At 38.8% G+C, this 16,052-nt stretch overlaps 1 protein-coding gene across 1 annotated transcript in view; it reads left to right on the top strand.

Annotated features, from left to right (window-relative positions):
* NFKB1 (nuclear factor kappa B subunit 1) overlaps nt 1-16,052 on the top strand; it is a 46,316-nt gene that overhangs the window by 2,905 nt on the left and 27,359 nt on the right. The window contains exons 3-5 of the mRNA XM_005418181.2: nt 5,580-5,620; nt 7,944-8,042; nt 15,078-15,226. Of these exons, the coding sequence (XP_005418238.1) occupies nt 5,580-5,620; nt 7,944-8,042; nt 15,078-15,226 (289 nt within the window). The remainder of the gene's footprint in view (nt 1-5,579; nt 5,621-7,943; nt 8,043-15,077; nt 15,227-16,052) is intronic.

Raw genomic sequence — 16,052 nt, 5'->3', positions numbered from 1 at the left:
GGCTAAGTCTGGCTCTGTCCTTAATTTGAAAAATTGCTTCAAAGAAGGCTTTTTTATTTATAAGTGCAACTGCTCCTGTCTACTGCTGCGGTATAGGTGGCAAGTTCCTTGTGCACAAAATGGGATTCAGTAACGGATCATGGATTTCATGTTATCACAAACAAAAAGTTAATTAAAAAAATTTTGGAAAGGGTTGATAATTTCAGCTGCATCTGATGATGCTACAGTTGGTTTGTCTGTTTCTTGAACAGTATCCCAATAATGTTTATTTCCTCCCCTTCTTGAAAATATGCTGCATCGTTACTGTGGACTGACCTTTCAGTTAAAAGATAATATAATAATTTTTATATTCTACTTTAGTGGTTTTCAAGCAGGGACTAATGATTTCTTTCTACTCAGCAAAGTCAGTTAAAGAAGTCATGTGGGGTTTTCCAGAAGTTCTTCCAGTTGAGATATGGAGAGAGTGAAATAAAAGAATTTTTCTCAAGGACAGATGGATGATTAAGGCAGGAAGAACCAAAGACATGAATTGTTCCTCATGATGTGGCTGTGGTGCCTATATCTTTTGGTGTGTGCATCCATAAAGGCCAATGTCAGACCCATTACATTGGAGACAGTTTAATGTATAACTGTGGATTCCCGTGTCGTGCCAGTGGGGCTGAATCAACAAGCAGCTGGGGAATTTGGGGACTTTCTGATGATAGATGTTCGGCTGCCACATTAACGTTTACAGTAATAGTAGAAAACCTTTGAGATGGTGGGGCACTGATTTTCTCAACGTCATTGTCAGTGCTCAAGTGTCTTTGCTTCTTTTTCTCTCTTGTATGTCTGTTTTAAATAAAAATTAGGTTTTTTTGTTACTTTGGCTCTAAAGTTGCAGTAGTTATGCGGTTCAAGTTTTACCAGCAGAAAAGGCAGTATTTCATGAAGTCAGCTTCTTCTTTGGCTTGCTGGGAAGTATCCTGCCTTTGATTAGGTAGGTTAGGTACTGATCCTTAGTGGCACTGGGGATGGAGGAAGCATTAACCACAGCATGTATTTACGTAGAGTAAAAGCAGGTGCACAACAGTGGGACGTCCACTGTGTAGTGGAGAAACAAAGTGATGCCTTTGGATAGGAAGAAGAGGAGATGAGCGTTGGAGAGGAAATGGGCAGAGCTCTGAGCTAAGAGGTTTGTAATTTTGGATGTTCTGTACTCCCTCATGATGACCCAAGGCCATCTACAGCCATGTAACATGCCCCAGTTAGAGGTGGGTTTGGGAATTGTGTAGTTGTTCTGGCTTCAAAAGGCTCTGGTCTAACTAGCTCTTGGCATTCAGGTGGTGTGTTTTTAAAACTTTGAAGTTGAAGCAGAGCCATCAGGAGCTGAGCAGTATTGCCTGGAGGCTGCTGCAATTAATTTTCTGCTGTTTCTTTAACCTCCTCTGTCCAACTCTCTGTGACACTTACTGTGAAAAATGAGGTTATAGAGGGAAAAAGAAGGCACTTATATTTTTTTTTCATATTTTTTTAAAGAGAGATAATATTAGAGGTTCAAGGAAGCTAGACCACCACCAAAAATTAGATGAGCGTTCATTTTCCCTGTTCCACAGTAGTGGCCCTAATCCTCAGGAGTTTGGGCAGACTTCCATACAGTTTCTGGTGTTTTTCTAGAACTCCTGTGCTCGTGTTTGGAAGAGTGAACCAAGGGAATAGGTTAAACAAAGTCTCATGTGCCATTTGCTTTAAACATCATGATTTGAACATTGAAGAGCTGGGATTCAAGAGAGTATGCCTGTGCAGGGGAATCCCTCAGGGGTAGGACATGCAAATGCTACAACAGGCCTTCAGGAAGGATAAGACACTAGGTCTCCAGTCTGAGCTTTTAGCAGCAAGGTACCACTGCCAGGATGGTCACAAGAGAGTTGATGTGGGATTTAAGTATCAAAACCTACAGGCTATGAACGTTTCCATCCATGTCCACAGAGAAAAAACAGCAATTACAAGGGTGAGATGCCTGTTCTGGAGGCCCACCAGCAGAGAGGATGTGAGGGAGGATGCTTGTTCACAGGTTGTTGCAGGTTACATTGAATGGTTTTAGGTACTCAGAAAGCTGTTAGACACAGGACCCCATTAGTCCAACAGAGTTGCCAGGCTTGCAGAGATATCCCACCAACCTCAGAGACCTCTTTTTCCTTGCCTTTGCTATGGTGGGAAGAAGGAATCAAGGGGGAGCCTAGGATGTGTGCTACTTTGGAAGTGTGTGTATGTAGGGTGAGGCCTGTCAAGAGGAAGAAAGAATGCAAGTGGTGGGAGTGTCCAGGGGCAGGAGGGCCTCTGACTCAGGCAGGAAGGAAAATGAAGAAACTTGGCAGTTGAAGAAGATGTGGGGAAGCAGGCCTGTGACTCAGAGTGGAGTGGGATGCGAGTTGGTCTGTGGCAACCGAGGCGAGAAGACAGAAAAAGAAGCCCTGAAGCGTGGCCAGGATGTGGCAAATCCCCTCCAGGCTGGAGGACTGCATGTTGTGGTTCTTGGCCTCCCAGCTGCAGCAGTGCCAGGCAAAGCACCAGGGGCACTCCTGTCAAAACCTGGCTTTTGGCAGCCATGAGAGCCCTGTCTGTGTTAGAGCCAGCTCCATGACCGTGTCCTTCAGCCTCTCTGTAGGGCAAAAGTAGAACATAAGCTATGTATTAAGTAGTGTTCCTTCTTGTGGCTGTTCAGCATTTAAAAGGGGGTTGCTCCTTAAACAAGAACTTAAAGCAAGCACCTTCCAGGCTGGAGCAAAGGATCATCACAAATCTCATCATTTTTAGTTCCTCTTACAAGGTGTTCATCTTCAGGTTCCTGCTCTTTGTCTGCTGAGACAAAGACAGCCCTACTGATAGAAACAAAATATTAAAAACTGCTGTGTGCAAAAAACTAAATGTGTTTTCTTTTCCCCATTGGAAAGGATGAGAAAAAGAAGGAACCAAACAGAGCTGTGTAATGTGCCTCTGGGAAGTATTCAGAATTCAGTGAAAACAGCTATATGAGACCTTTCACTAATAAAATAGTTTTTATAATCAAAGCAATATGCCATTTATGCCTGGATGTTTTCTTGAACATTGCTGGTTTATTTTTAAAGTAGCATTTCAGATATTATGAAGTGCTTTGCCTTAGAATGCCTTCTCTGTACTGTTATTTGTGTCTGGTTCAGATGCTATACCAGAGAATTACTTAGCCACTGTTAAAAAAAAAAAAGGAAAATCTTTAGTCATGGAACCCAAAGGTTAAAATAAGACCTCACAAAACTGTTTTAAGTACATTGCTATGTTATTTGTATAATGTGGCTTAATGATAACAGACATCTAATTTGGCTTTGTACATTTACACTGCATCTTTTTTGCACTTTTCTAATGCTGGTATATAAAACATTATGATTTTTTTATCAGCATATTTGTATGCTTTTTAAAAGCTTTTTTTCCAAGAGGTCAGAATGACCACAGTCCTAAGTTTTCAGTTTTCCTGAGTTTTCACAAGGAAGACCATTTCAGTGGTATGAAGCATTTTTCTTTAGTTTTCCAATGTGCCAAGATAGTGTATATGCCTCTCTTAGGAGTTTGAAATCCTTATTCTTAGGAAAAGCTGTAACTTGGGTGTGATGTGTCCTGGGGGACTTCTGCTGCCGTTTAGCCATTGGATAAGGACACTTCTTTTCTGGCTAATGTTTGAGAGAAAGCAATAGTATTTTGTGCTAACCCGACATATATGTCTTGAAAATGAATTCCTAAGAGGAGAAGAGCCAAGGAACAATTACTTGCCAGATCAGGCCCCGGAGGCTTGGTTGAAAGTTGAACTACACATTGTTGTATTTTAGGTGTATTATTTCTGCCAATGCCCAGAAAATACATGGCTTCTGGATTGTTAAAATATAACTTTTCAGGTGCCTAAAGCATGTGGAGGGTTAGAGGTCTGTGAAAAGAGGTCTTAAATTTAAGTGCTAATACATTGCTTAAACGTAAGCTCATCTTGACTCTATCTGTTACAGACGAAAATAGAAACACAAGGCCAAAGCTAAATATTATTCTGCATCTTTTAAAGTTCCTGAAGTCCAAACTGTTTTTCCTGCTTTGTAATGCAGGATTATACGTATATGGTCTTGAGGCAATTGTTTTTCATGACTTCAGGAAGCGCTGTTTACTTTTTCAAAGAAAAGTACAACTGATGGACTTGAGAACTAATTTATTTTTAAATGTGAATTTGTTGTGACTGCTAATATTTGCAATATAACTTCAACATGAAGTTAGTTCAGTTGCTGAGTCAGCTAACTGCTGTAGCAGAACACTTAATTTCATCTATTGTGTATTTATTCAAACTTCCATGTTGAGAGAAGCTTGTTCAGTAAAGATCTGTGCTTGACTCCTTAGCATTAATACCTTTAACAGAGTAGAACTGATAATACAGAATTCCAACAGGAATATGGCTGGAAAATATTATGTAAGTATTCCCAGTGAAGCTGTCATTTGGGGTCTACTTTGAAAACAGATATTTTAGCATTGAAATACAAATCATCTTGAATGCTTAGCAGGAGAGAGGGAAGTAATCATAGCTCTTGGAACTGTTGTTTTGAGACTCATCAGTGGCTTGCATTTTAAGAGGTGTTTCACAGCCATCCACCCAGAGAACTTTCCTTCTTGATTGAAATCATCTAAATGATCAGAGTTGGGGCTAAGCTTTGATCAGGTGATGAATGCTTAACTCTGGTGGCACTGAATTCTCATTGGATTTAGGGCCCACTCAAAAGTCATATAAACTGGTGAATTTTGCATGAGGTTTATAGTATGAAGTTAACCTCTGTATGAGACTGAAAGTTGATTAATGAAACCTTCTTTAAAAGACACAAATAGAATCTTAGTAGAACATAATCCTATGTATCGGCACCATGCTCAATCAAAAGAGAATCTGTATTTGTAGTCAAATTGAGTGTATTCAGTGTTTTTAGAGGCCCAGCAGAACATTATATTTAAAAGTGTATCTGAAATTATTAAAAGAATGTAAATTGTTTAGTCTTCTCAATTCCAGGATTTTTTTTTAGAGCAGTTCTGACTGTTTGGGGCATGTTGAGACAGCCTGAATTCCTCCTGTATTCCCATGCCTCAGAGCTTCCCACTGGCTGTCTCCAGACTTTCAAAAGCACCTATTCTGTAGGAAGCCCTAGGGCCAAAAGCTGGTGAGTGTAGTCTCTAGAGCCCAAGGGGTTTAAATACAGAAGTTTACCTTAGCTCAAGAAGCCAGGCTGCTGTCAGTGGCAAGGGAAAGATCCTGTTCTTATTGCAAGTTTTAACTGAGTGATCAGTTGTCCATTTAGGCTCTCTGAGTAAAATTAACTTTTTTGACTTAATCTTCCTCTTCTTATACTACTGATCTTTAGTTGGGAGTAACAGACTGCCACATGATTAAATAATTTATTGAAATTTAAGTTCTGAAGAGACTTAGATGCTTTCAAAAATTTTATCTCAAGTCATTCAAGGACAGAATCTTACCCCTACAACCTATATATTCATTATAGCAGTGGAAATATAATTTCTATTAATACTTTTCTTTCTTTCTTTTATGTTAGCAGATGGACCGTATCTTCAAATCATAGAACAGCCAAAACAGGTAAGAACAAGACTACATTTTGAAAATGTCTAAGGTAGCTATATTACTACATTCAGCTTTGAATAAACTTATGACTTAAATAAAAAAGAGCACAGAAAAGTCTGAGCTCTCACAACAAATGTGGCAGTTGAACATGAGGAGTTTTAACTCTTACTTTTGTAGTTAAAGCATTTCCTGTTTTGTTCTGTGTTCTTTATCTCTTTCTGGAAGTGTCATAATACAAAAAACCAACCCTAAGGGTTTTAAAAATATGCCTTGCTAAGTATAGATTCTTCATCTTAGGAGTGGCTGTTTCAATACCCCAGTATTTGGAAACATAAACTAGTAGATCAAACACAGAAGATTTTTAGGATTTGTTTCATAGTTTTTGAAACACAAGAAGTTAAAAATAAAAACACTTAATTCCCAAGTTACAGGAACTTCTGACTTGTGTTTTGTTGTTGTGAAGAAATGCAGTTGTCCTTTGAGATTCTTTTTGTTATGGTTGTCTGTTTTGAATAATCAAAGAAAAATGAAGATAAGTACTCCAATGAAACTTTTTTCTGCTAGGTAGCAAACACTGACCTATGCTCCTCTGACAGCAGAGAAATCATTTCAATGCACTGGTTAGTTTTCATGCAACTGATATACAAATCATTGCTGGGTAAAGATTGCCCTGAAGTGTGCCTGGGTATTGTTCCCCTTTGGCTGGTGGCAGCAGCAATTGCAAGGATTCCTCCTGAAGCTGTTACAGTATGGAGGTGCCTTTCCTGTCTGTCCCAGTGAATTGCATTAAATCCTACCTTATAGAGCTGTTCAGTAAACAGGGGAAGACAGTGGCTAAAAGCTGTCCCATCCTCCTCTTTGTCTTCTGCAAAAGCATACTGCAATCCAGTCTTCTGGCAGGAGGCAGTGGAGAACATTGGTTTCAATCACAAAGACATTTTTGTGCTGGAGCATCCCTCCAGGAATAGGGCTCTTAATCACAGCACTAAGTGGAACAGCAGTGTACTGTGAACTCTTGGAAGAATATGCTGCATCTTCCTCATTGTTTTGAGTTCATCCCAAATCAGGCCATGCCTTTGCACGGTGGGGCCTGCAGTGCACAGTCCATAAGGAGAAACCCTTGTTTCTGTGTGTGACTTCTCAGCAAGGGGCTCCTCTTGTGGGGTACCCATGTGGCAAGCTGAGAAGGGGCTTCTAGCAGGGTGGTGAGGGTGCTCCATCAGCAGAGTGAGGTGACTGCAGATGGTGATCTGCCTTTCACAGAGGTTGCTTTGCCTTTTGATCAACTTGATCAACGCACAGAACTCTGGGTCACTCAGTTAACCTTAGGAAGGCAGTTGGTTAGGTCTAAATAAAACTCATAAAAGTTTACATTTGCTTGGTAAAGTTCTTAGCCTGAAAAGGCTTTAGTGAGATAGGTACTGAAGCTTCTGCTTATGGAGTAATTTTAAGGCACGTTGTTCACTTTCAGCTAATAATTCAGTGGTCTACTACTAGAAAGAAGCTGAATGGTTCTTGGAAAAGGCTGCAACATTAACTGGTGCTATTTGGAGACTGGGATCCCTATATAAGATGGAGATTTTGCCAGAGCTCGTAGCACTGGAGAGTAGATCTGAAAGCAAAATTGAGGACCACATGAAATATATTGTTAAGTAGAGTTAGTTACCAGACACCTTCACTTAAGAGTTGCATCTTTCATGCTTTATTGATTGCCATGTAAAATAAAGGGGATGTTCAACAATGGAGTTGATGGAGAGCTGTGTTCTGGACTGGTTTTCAATATCCTGCAGTTCTCTAAAGTATATTCAGATATCTGTTTATAGACATCTGTAGCTGAGATGAAAAACAGCCAGAGTCCCCTGAAGCTTTCGTGCTGTTTCTGGATTTCACTCAGAGATATGTCTTTCATATGTTTTTCCCAGAAGGAGGAAGTGTTTCTGTTTCATTCCTGTACTTTCATTTATGGTACTTTGGGCTTCCTTATTATTTGTTTCAATTTTGTCTACTTAGCATCAATCTTGGGAGAGAGTGTCTGCTCTTGCATTATCTACATGTGAATTTTTATCCTATTTTAAGAGTTCTCTGTTTCAAAATACCTTCACTTAACCAAAAGAAAAAGATGAGGTTGCTGCTGTGTGTTAAAGTGAAAATAGAAGAGGTTCTATAGGGCTACAATTCAGTGATGCTTTGTTAACCAGCATTTCATGAATGAACAATTGTAACTTTTCCATTTGGGCAAGCCTTGTTTGTGGGTGTGTGTGTTCATCTTTGTGTGTGCTGTTTCTCTTTTGGCTCAGTTTCTGTACAGCTTTCAAGTTTCTTTTCCTTCATTCCACAGAGGGGATTTCGTTTCCGATACGTCTGTGAAGGGCCTTCGCACGGTGGACTTCCTGGTGCTTCTAGTGAAAAGAACAAAAAATCATACCCTCAGGTCAAAGTAAGGACATAAAGCATTAATGCTGTGAAATCAATGCCAGTGTCATCATATGTATGCGTATAGGGCCTTATTGCATAGCAACATACATTCGTATGAAGTTGCTCACGACAGACTACATTTCAATCCCAAAGTTCAAATTTGATTTTGAAAATGAAGTTGTCCTAAGATGTGTGGGTTTGTTTTGGCACTGTTTTTATCTGCCAGCAGTTGGGACTTATCTGCACCTACTACCTCACTACCATTGTACAGACTAATGGAGCTTTTCCTTAAGGTCCAGTTTAGCCAGGCTTGGGCTGCTCAGTTGCTCCATTTCCATTGCAAAGCATGAGTCTTCTTAGTTATTCCGCTTCACTCTAGGATGCTATACACCAAGTTTTCCCTTTTTTTCTGTTCATGTTACCCTTATTCAATATCTCTAGGGTACTCCATTCTTAGGAACTTAATTCCTTTAAAGTAAACCTAGAACTGCTCATTTTAATAGGAACAGTGTTATGTTCAGGTGTTCACTGAACTTTTTTGTGGGTTTTTTTCCTCCCTGGAAAAAAAAATTTAAAATATGTTAATCAAAGAAATGTTCTATGGAGGCACAGTATGAAGATTAGAAAAGTGATTAATCATTCTGGGACTGGAGGATTGTATTTGCCTATGTTTCTTGCAGCATTTTTTTTTCTGTGGAAGTGTGGAAAAGCTACATGGTGTCTTTTCAGTATTTTTAACTTAAATGCAAGCCTTGGTCTTCTTAGTGCATTACATCTTTGAATTGGTGCTTTCCAAATTCTCATGAGGAGCAGAGTTAATATATTATAATTCTGGTGTTATTTCTTAATGTATTCTAATTCTGGTGCTCTCTTATGCCTTTGTGGGGAAAGAAGGGGAGGGAAGAGTAGTAAGCAATAAACCTCTGCCTTGGTGTGTGCCACTTCTGGTTGTTCTCCTCAGTGTGTGTAGTTTGTCTGCAGTTCTTGGGAAAGGCTGGAGTTTGGAACAGTTGCATCTCCTAATGAACCAGTATAAGCATAACATCATGGAAAATAATCAGCACTGGCTGAGGTAGCCTAGGCTGATAGTCTTGTGAATTAAGAAGCTGGGAAAGGTGATTTAATATAGCCTTGCAAAACTCTTAGGAAAAATTACTAGCCCAGGCAAATGATCTACTTGCTTTGTTCTTTCCTATTTTGACAGTAATGATGAAGCAATGAATGAAATTTCACTGGAATGTTCAGATATAAAATCATTTACTTCAATTGAGCCAGATCTTTGGATTCTGATCCAATCTGCAATCATAATAATACAAGTGATACTTTATAAAGGTGTGGTAGGTCACACAATAGCATGACAAGGAGTTAAACGGGAAATGGAATTTCTCCTTGAGTAAACTAGAAAGCAAAATGTTCTTTGGCTTTCCATCAAACCTTCTAATTTCATTGATCATCACTTTTTAATTTCATCTATAGCATACATACACACAGATCCCTTCCCTTCCCTCCTATCCCACTGTGTGCATCTGGATTTTTTTCCCCAGTACAAATCCCCACATGGCAACACCTGCTGGGAGAGGCTGGCAAGGGAACACAAGTAAATTCCTCAAGGCCATTGCTTGTTAGTGCCTGTTCTTGATTCAAGTGGTGCCAGGAAAGACAGAAGTGTTTCACACCTTTTCCTGTAAGTCTTTTCTGTGTTTTGTCAGAATGTGCTCACTTTGTCTTAACTGAGCGGAGCACAGTTGAAAATTGCAATTTTTTGTTGCGTTGGGGTTTTTTGTTTTGGTTTGTTGTTTTTTTTAATTTTATTTTTATTTTTAGTGGTTTTTTTTTTTTACTCTTGTGCCAATGTTTTCACTATAAAACCTACATTATTTAATCACAGTGCAGTGAAAGGACAGTAGCATGAGCTTTGGCTGTACTGTAAAAAGGAGGTTTTGTGACAGACCTTTAAACCCTTGGCCATGGTGTGGTCAGTGCAGCTCACATTGGGATCTGCTTTGTGAGAGTTTGGCCAACTCTCTCAAAATTTACTAGTACCTACCATGGATGTCCTGAAAATAGACATCCTCTGTGGGCAAAAAACCATTGCAGTCTCCCTGTTCTGTTTTCATAGGATAATGAATTAGAGGCCAAAATGAAAGCACATTTATGGGATGTGACCTCTTGCATAATGTGGACTGTTCAATTTCACCTCCTTTTTTTTTTTCTCCCTGCACTGTCACTGACTTGTAACCAAGCTGGAACACGTCATTACAAATCTCTCACATAAAGGCTGGAGTTTTGAAGACTTTGCTATGTCTCTAAGCAAGGTGTTTTGGTATTTAATTTCATGTTTAACCTCTCCCTCTATAGTATATTAGTAGATGATGTAGGTCAGGAGTTAATGTAGCAGTTCTGCAATGCCAGTCTTTACACTTGAAACAAATCTGCACTGACCAGCAAGGTGGAATTGGAGTAAAACCTCTTGTTTAATGGAACTCCTGACTAATGGAGTCTAGATAACACTGTATGTTTTTCTATAATATCAAAAATGGGATTAATTTATCGTAATGATTTGTGGACTTAGTTCCTTTGCTTAGCCCTGTCTTTGCTAAGAGTAATCCTAATATGTAGAAAACATCTTGCATATTCAGAGGATTCTGTATAACTTTGCATGTCATTATGGAGAGCAGAGAAGTTGCAGATAATAAATATGTTACAATGAAGCTATGTTTTATGATTGCAACCTAAAATTCTTCATTTAAATTTCATTTTCATCCATTTAGTGTAAGTAACACAGCACTGGAAAATTTCACTGTCTAGAACAGTTGAAATCAAAGCTGCTGAACTGCTTATTCATCATTATTTTTTTGTCCAGGGGAAAAAGCAATCAATAGTATAAAAAGGAAGGATAAACCAGCAAAGTCTAATATTATCACCAGCATACTTAACTATCTAAATTTTTTTTATTTATAATTTGCTTGGGTTTTATATATTTGAAAAAATGTCAGAAAACTCATGCAGAAAATTTCCACTGGCCTTACACGTTTATTATGTGTGCCCTGATCTTGCATACTGCTGTTAGTGTGGGCAGATACATGATTTACACTGAAGTGCTTGATCCACTTTTAGGTGTGACAAGAACTTGCTGAAAACAGCAGAGTGAAGGAAATGTCCTGAATTTTCATCTCCTCCGGGGTAAATCTATGTGGGTGGCTACAGTCTCTAGTTCAGTGTTCTTTGTGAGCTGGATGTAAATGAGCTCCAGCCCGGAGTTCAGAGGTGTGCCTGAGCTAAAGAGCACCATCTCTCTGCACAGGAGTTTGGGCACAGAGCACTTTGGCTTGTGAACTGGAGCTGCACACCAGTTAGGCAGCCCTGAACCCAGGCACACCAACAGAACTGCCCAGCCAGTCTGTCCTGGGACTATTCCAAATTATACCTCAGTCTGGAGATAAGAGTTCTTCTTGAAATCTGGGATTTCAGCACATTTACTTAAAGTTCAGGAGGAGAATTCATGGAAAATTACTTTGCTGATGAGCCTTGGTGACAAAAGGAGCATATTTATTTGCTTTTCCCCCTGGCCCCAATAGGAATTAAATGTAAAGTGATACACAAGTCCAAAAAATCACCTAACAACTGAATTAAGGAAAAAACATGAGAAAAGAATAAGCAGACTCTTTGGTATAAATCTTTACCCCTCTTAAAAAGCTACTGAATCAAATTCAGTGAGATTTGAGCTTTTTACTGGTAGGGCTGATTTAGCTGCATATGAGGCACTGAATCACTTTAGAAGCTCTGTATTTTTGCCATTAGAGTGACCTCACCGTCAGAGGATCAGATCTTCAGCTCCCACTGGTTTAAATTACTTTACATGGCTTTTTCTTAAGTCTTTTAAGTAAGTACTCAGCTGCCTACATGATTTGTACCACATCTGAATATTTTGTATTTAATCAGCAACTGAAAAAAGAGAGATACTGCTCTGTAAAAACAAGCTGTTTATAAAGAGTGAGTGATGCCTCATCTTTGGAACACTTCATGTACAAGGCTACATGCCTGGGACAGCAGTAGTGACACTCTGAAGGACAGGCAGGGCTGGAGTTGCAGTTGTTTAACAAAGGGATTGGAAGGAGAAATAGGTGCTTTTGTAATGCTGATGTTGTAGGTTTAATGTGGTCTTTTCCATCATTTGCTCCTGTTGTTGACCAATTGGTTTAATTTCTTGCTTGTAAGAGTAACTGGAAAAAAACATCTTTGAAGTATGAAAATGTTCTTATAAAGTTTTTGTAAAGTTTTGGAGCCTATAAAAATTGGCTGGGATCTGGATTGCAGGAGGACATGAAATAACTGAAAAAACTTTCTACTCTTGTTTTGAAATTGACTCAATTTCGAGTTCACATGATCCTTTTAATCTTTCAGACAAATCTCTCAAACAGAAAGAGCAGATAAATGTTAAAAGCCTGCAGCCTTTTAACTTTATCAGATCAATTGAGTGCTGCTTCAGGTACAGGATATAATCAAGTATTACAGCTATACTCTACCCAGGAACTCCTTTTCTTTTTTCCCCTCACCTTTAATTTGAAGTTCAGTAGCTGGTTTTTGGCTCACAGCTCTGATTTTGAGCCATACAGCATCCGCATGCTATCTCCCCCTCATGCTGAGGCTGGTTTTGTGTCAAAACCGTAATCCCTATTCAGCATTGTAACATACCTTCTACCTTTTCAGGCCTTTGACAGTGTTTCTTAAGTTCCTGTGCAAACCTGGTAGTTACTTGTATACCTTAGTGCCAGAATTGATTTAAAATTATTCTGAAGTTGTGGCATGATTCAAGGACATTGAAAAGTTATTTCAGACTTAATTTATGGTACATAAGGATATTTAACCACTCAGACTATTTTCCTGGGCACCAAGTTTACCCCAAATTACTCAAAATCAAGTAGGAAAGTCTGTCTATAAGAAATAAAGTTAGGAGATGTTCAGAGACATTCTGTCCCCTTTGCAGCATAGGACATCAGACTGGATGACAAAAATAGTCCTTTCTTGCCTTATGACCTACATAAGGTATTACGTTTTAGGAGCCCTTTTGTTTTTCCCCTGGGAGGGAGAGACTGCAAAGATCATGCTGAGCTGAGTAACAGGGCAGATTGCAATCTGGTTACCACTGCAGTTCTGTGCTGAGCTTTCAGGGGCTGGAAAGTCCTTGTGTGCAGCAGTCCTGCCTCCAGTTTCACTGTGGTTTCTACAGCTGATGGAGGACTGTCTTGAACTTTTCTGATGTGACACCAGAGCATCGATGTTATTCGTAGTGAATATGGCACTGCAGATGTGCTGGGAGCTTTGTAGTAGGGAAAGGCTTATTGAGGAGTAAAATGAAAAGAATTATTTTAAAGCTACCTTTTTGAGAAGTTAATTGTAGCAGTGGTGGTGACATACTGTAACACCGAATGCAGTTGTTTTTATTTTCAGATGACTTTTTGAAAGGTACATAAGAATTTTCTCCCTGCTGGTAAATGCCGGAAATAGTCCAGCAGTGATTATCCTGCACCTCTGTACAGTTTCAGTCCAGATTTCAATGTGGAAACAGGTGGGAAGCATCAGCCCTCTGTCTTGTATTTCAGAAACTGCCACTTGTAAAATGCACATTACTGCAGCATTATACAGTTAAATAGCAGGAGTGGGTAATGAGAGGGTTTCTGCACACCTGCTCCTCCTGGAACAACTTTTTCATAGTTGGGATTTTTTTTTTGCTTTCAGCAGTGAATAGGAAGGCAGGGAGGGCACGCACTGTACATATGCAAAGTGTTTCAGCTGTGATGGAATGGGTTCAAGAGAGGGGTTAACTGGAGTGAAGGAAGCTAGCAGGACTCAGTAATGTGGTGAAATCGAGGCAATCCCTCGCTATCAGCATTTTATCAACAATATAACCTTAAATATTCAGTTCATCACTGATTCATCACTTTAATGTTTATCGTGATCCTTTAATGCCTTGGTTGATTAGATCTATATGCTGCTGTAATACAAAGAACTTGGCCCAAGGCAAATTAGAAGAAAAATTAGAGGAGGAGGGGGAAAAGCCCAACATTGATAAAAGGGTTAATTAAGTGAATTGGAAGGGAAGATAATGTTTGCTTTTTAAAAAGTGGGGTAATTTTATGTTCAGCATAATTTGAAAGTGGTGCATAACCCATAACAGCCTTGGAGTATTACTGCCTTGGAGTGAGGAAAGAAAATAACATTCTAAGTAATATATGTAAAGCAAATAACTTACCAGTGTGGTATGTTATTAGTAATTTTAGATGTGTTTTTGAGGCATTGTTTTTTATTAAAAGCTGTTAAAAATGTATGGTGATTAGAAACTGTGGCAAGGGGAAAAAAAAGCTTTGTAGGCTTTCAGAGTTGGGTATATGAAAGAAAGCACACAGTTTATCATAGTTCTAGTCCAGCAAAATCCTAGGTGGGAATTCATTACATATCCTTGTGTACACTTAAGGGAGATGTTTACTCGACTGAGTAATATGTGTTGATGAAGTACATGAGCTAACAGAATGCCTGTTAATATAGAATTTATTCACTATAAAATCTCTACCTGAGGAGTCATTGTAATGTGGCCAAAATGTTTTCTAACAATCATAATGTTTAAAAGTAATTTTTAAAGTCTTTCTGAGTTGGGCAAAACAGTGCAGGGTTTTTAGTTTAATTTTCTATATGCTTCTGAATGGGTAACAATGTTATTGTGAATTCAGTGTACTGATTGAAACTTAAGGAGAGCAATGTGGACTAAATGGCCAGAATGTAAAAGTGATATTCATGTTTTAAGAAACAGATGAGGCTTTTCTTTAACTTTTTTGATCAGTACTTCTGCCATCTGCATATCAAGTTCAATTGCAAAAGAAAACGATGATCTGGTACAGTTAGGTTGCCATTTGTATTTCATAAAGAAATGCATACACATTTCTCCTATGTAAACTTGATTGTACTTAACTGACAGAAAATGCTCACCTGGAATCATCACTTGTTTCATTTTAAAAAAACAGTAAGCAAACTATCCCACTTTCTTCATATTTATTTACAGATCTGCAATTATGTTGGACCTGCAAAAGTAATTGTCCAGTTAGTAACTAATGGGAAATACGTTCACTTGCACGCTCACAGCCTGGTGGGTAAATTCTGCGAAGACGGCGTGTGCACGGTTCTCGCAGGACCCAAGGACATGGTTGTGGGGTAAGTCTGGGAGCTCCTCTGCAAACCTGAGCTCTGGGGCAAGCATCAAGACTCTAAACAGCTATACAGAAATACTCCTAATGGCAGCTCTGGAGAGCACTCGTTTCCGTGCTCTGATCTCTGGTTTTTTGTATGATAAATAGAAAATTTAATGGGGTTTTTGTTCACCTTCGTAGAATTTTCCCTAAGCAAGCTAAATAAATTCAAGTAACTAATTTTTACTTAGAATTTGTACAGTTTTAATCTCTTGGTGTGCAGTCTAAATTTGTGTTGTAAGTCTATTCTTTAAAATGCAAGGAATTTTGATAAGAGAACGGACTAAAATTAGTGTTATCACTTTGTCACCTCTTTGATCAATATTTTACTTCTATTGAAACCTGTCAATAGAAATGTAATGGAAAACATTAAGAAAATAGGATTAGTAAATTTTAAATTAATGCAGGATGGGTATAAACATGAAAATACTGCATAAGTCAAACTTGTAAAGTTTAAAGCAGAAAGATTTTAGTGGAATTGTAGTTGGCCTGTTCTTGTTTAATTTGAAAGAATCATTGTTTATATCGGTAAATGGAGCTGAAGCTCCCAACCGTGTTTTGAGGCTTAGATCATGTTTCATGCTGGCTGTGAGTTTTAGTTCTGTGATCTCAAGAATGTCTTTGTTGGTGAAGATGATGAAGTTTAAAAAGCTGAGAAGGCTGGGAGAGAGAGATTCTTTTAAACTGTAACTTTTGATGTCCAAGCCCAGTGCACTGACTTTACCGCGCACAACAATTTAAATAGCTTTATTTCAAATGCTCCTTTTCATCTTGAAAAGTTTGGCTCATTT

Source organism: Geospiza fortis, unplaced genomic scaffold (assembly GCF_000277835.1).
Source record: "Geospiza fortis unplaced genomic scaffold, GeoFor_1.0 scaffold11, whole genome shotgun sequence".
NCBI lineage: Eukaryota > Metazoa > Chordata > Aves > Passeriformes > Thraupidae > Geospiza > Geospiza fortis.
This window is presented reverse-complemented; position numbering and strand designations above follow the sequence as displayed.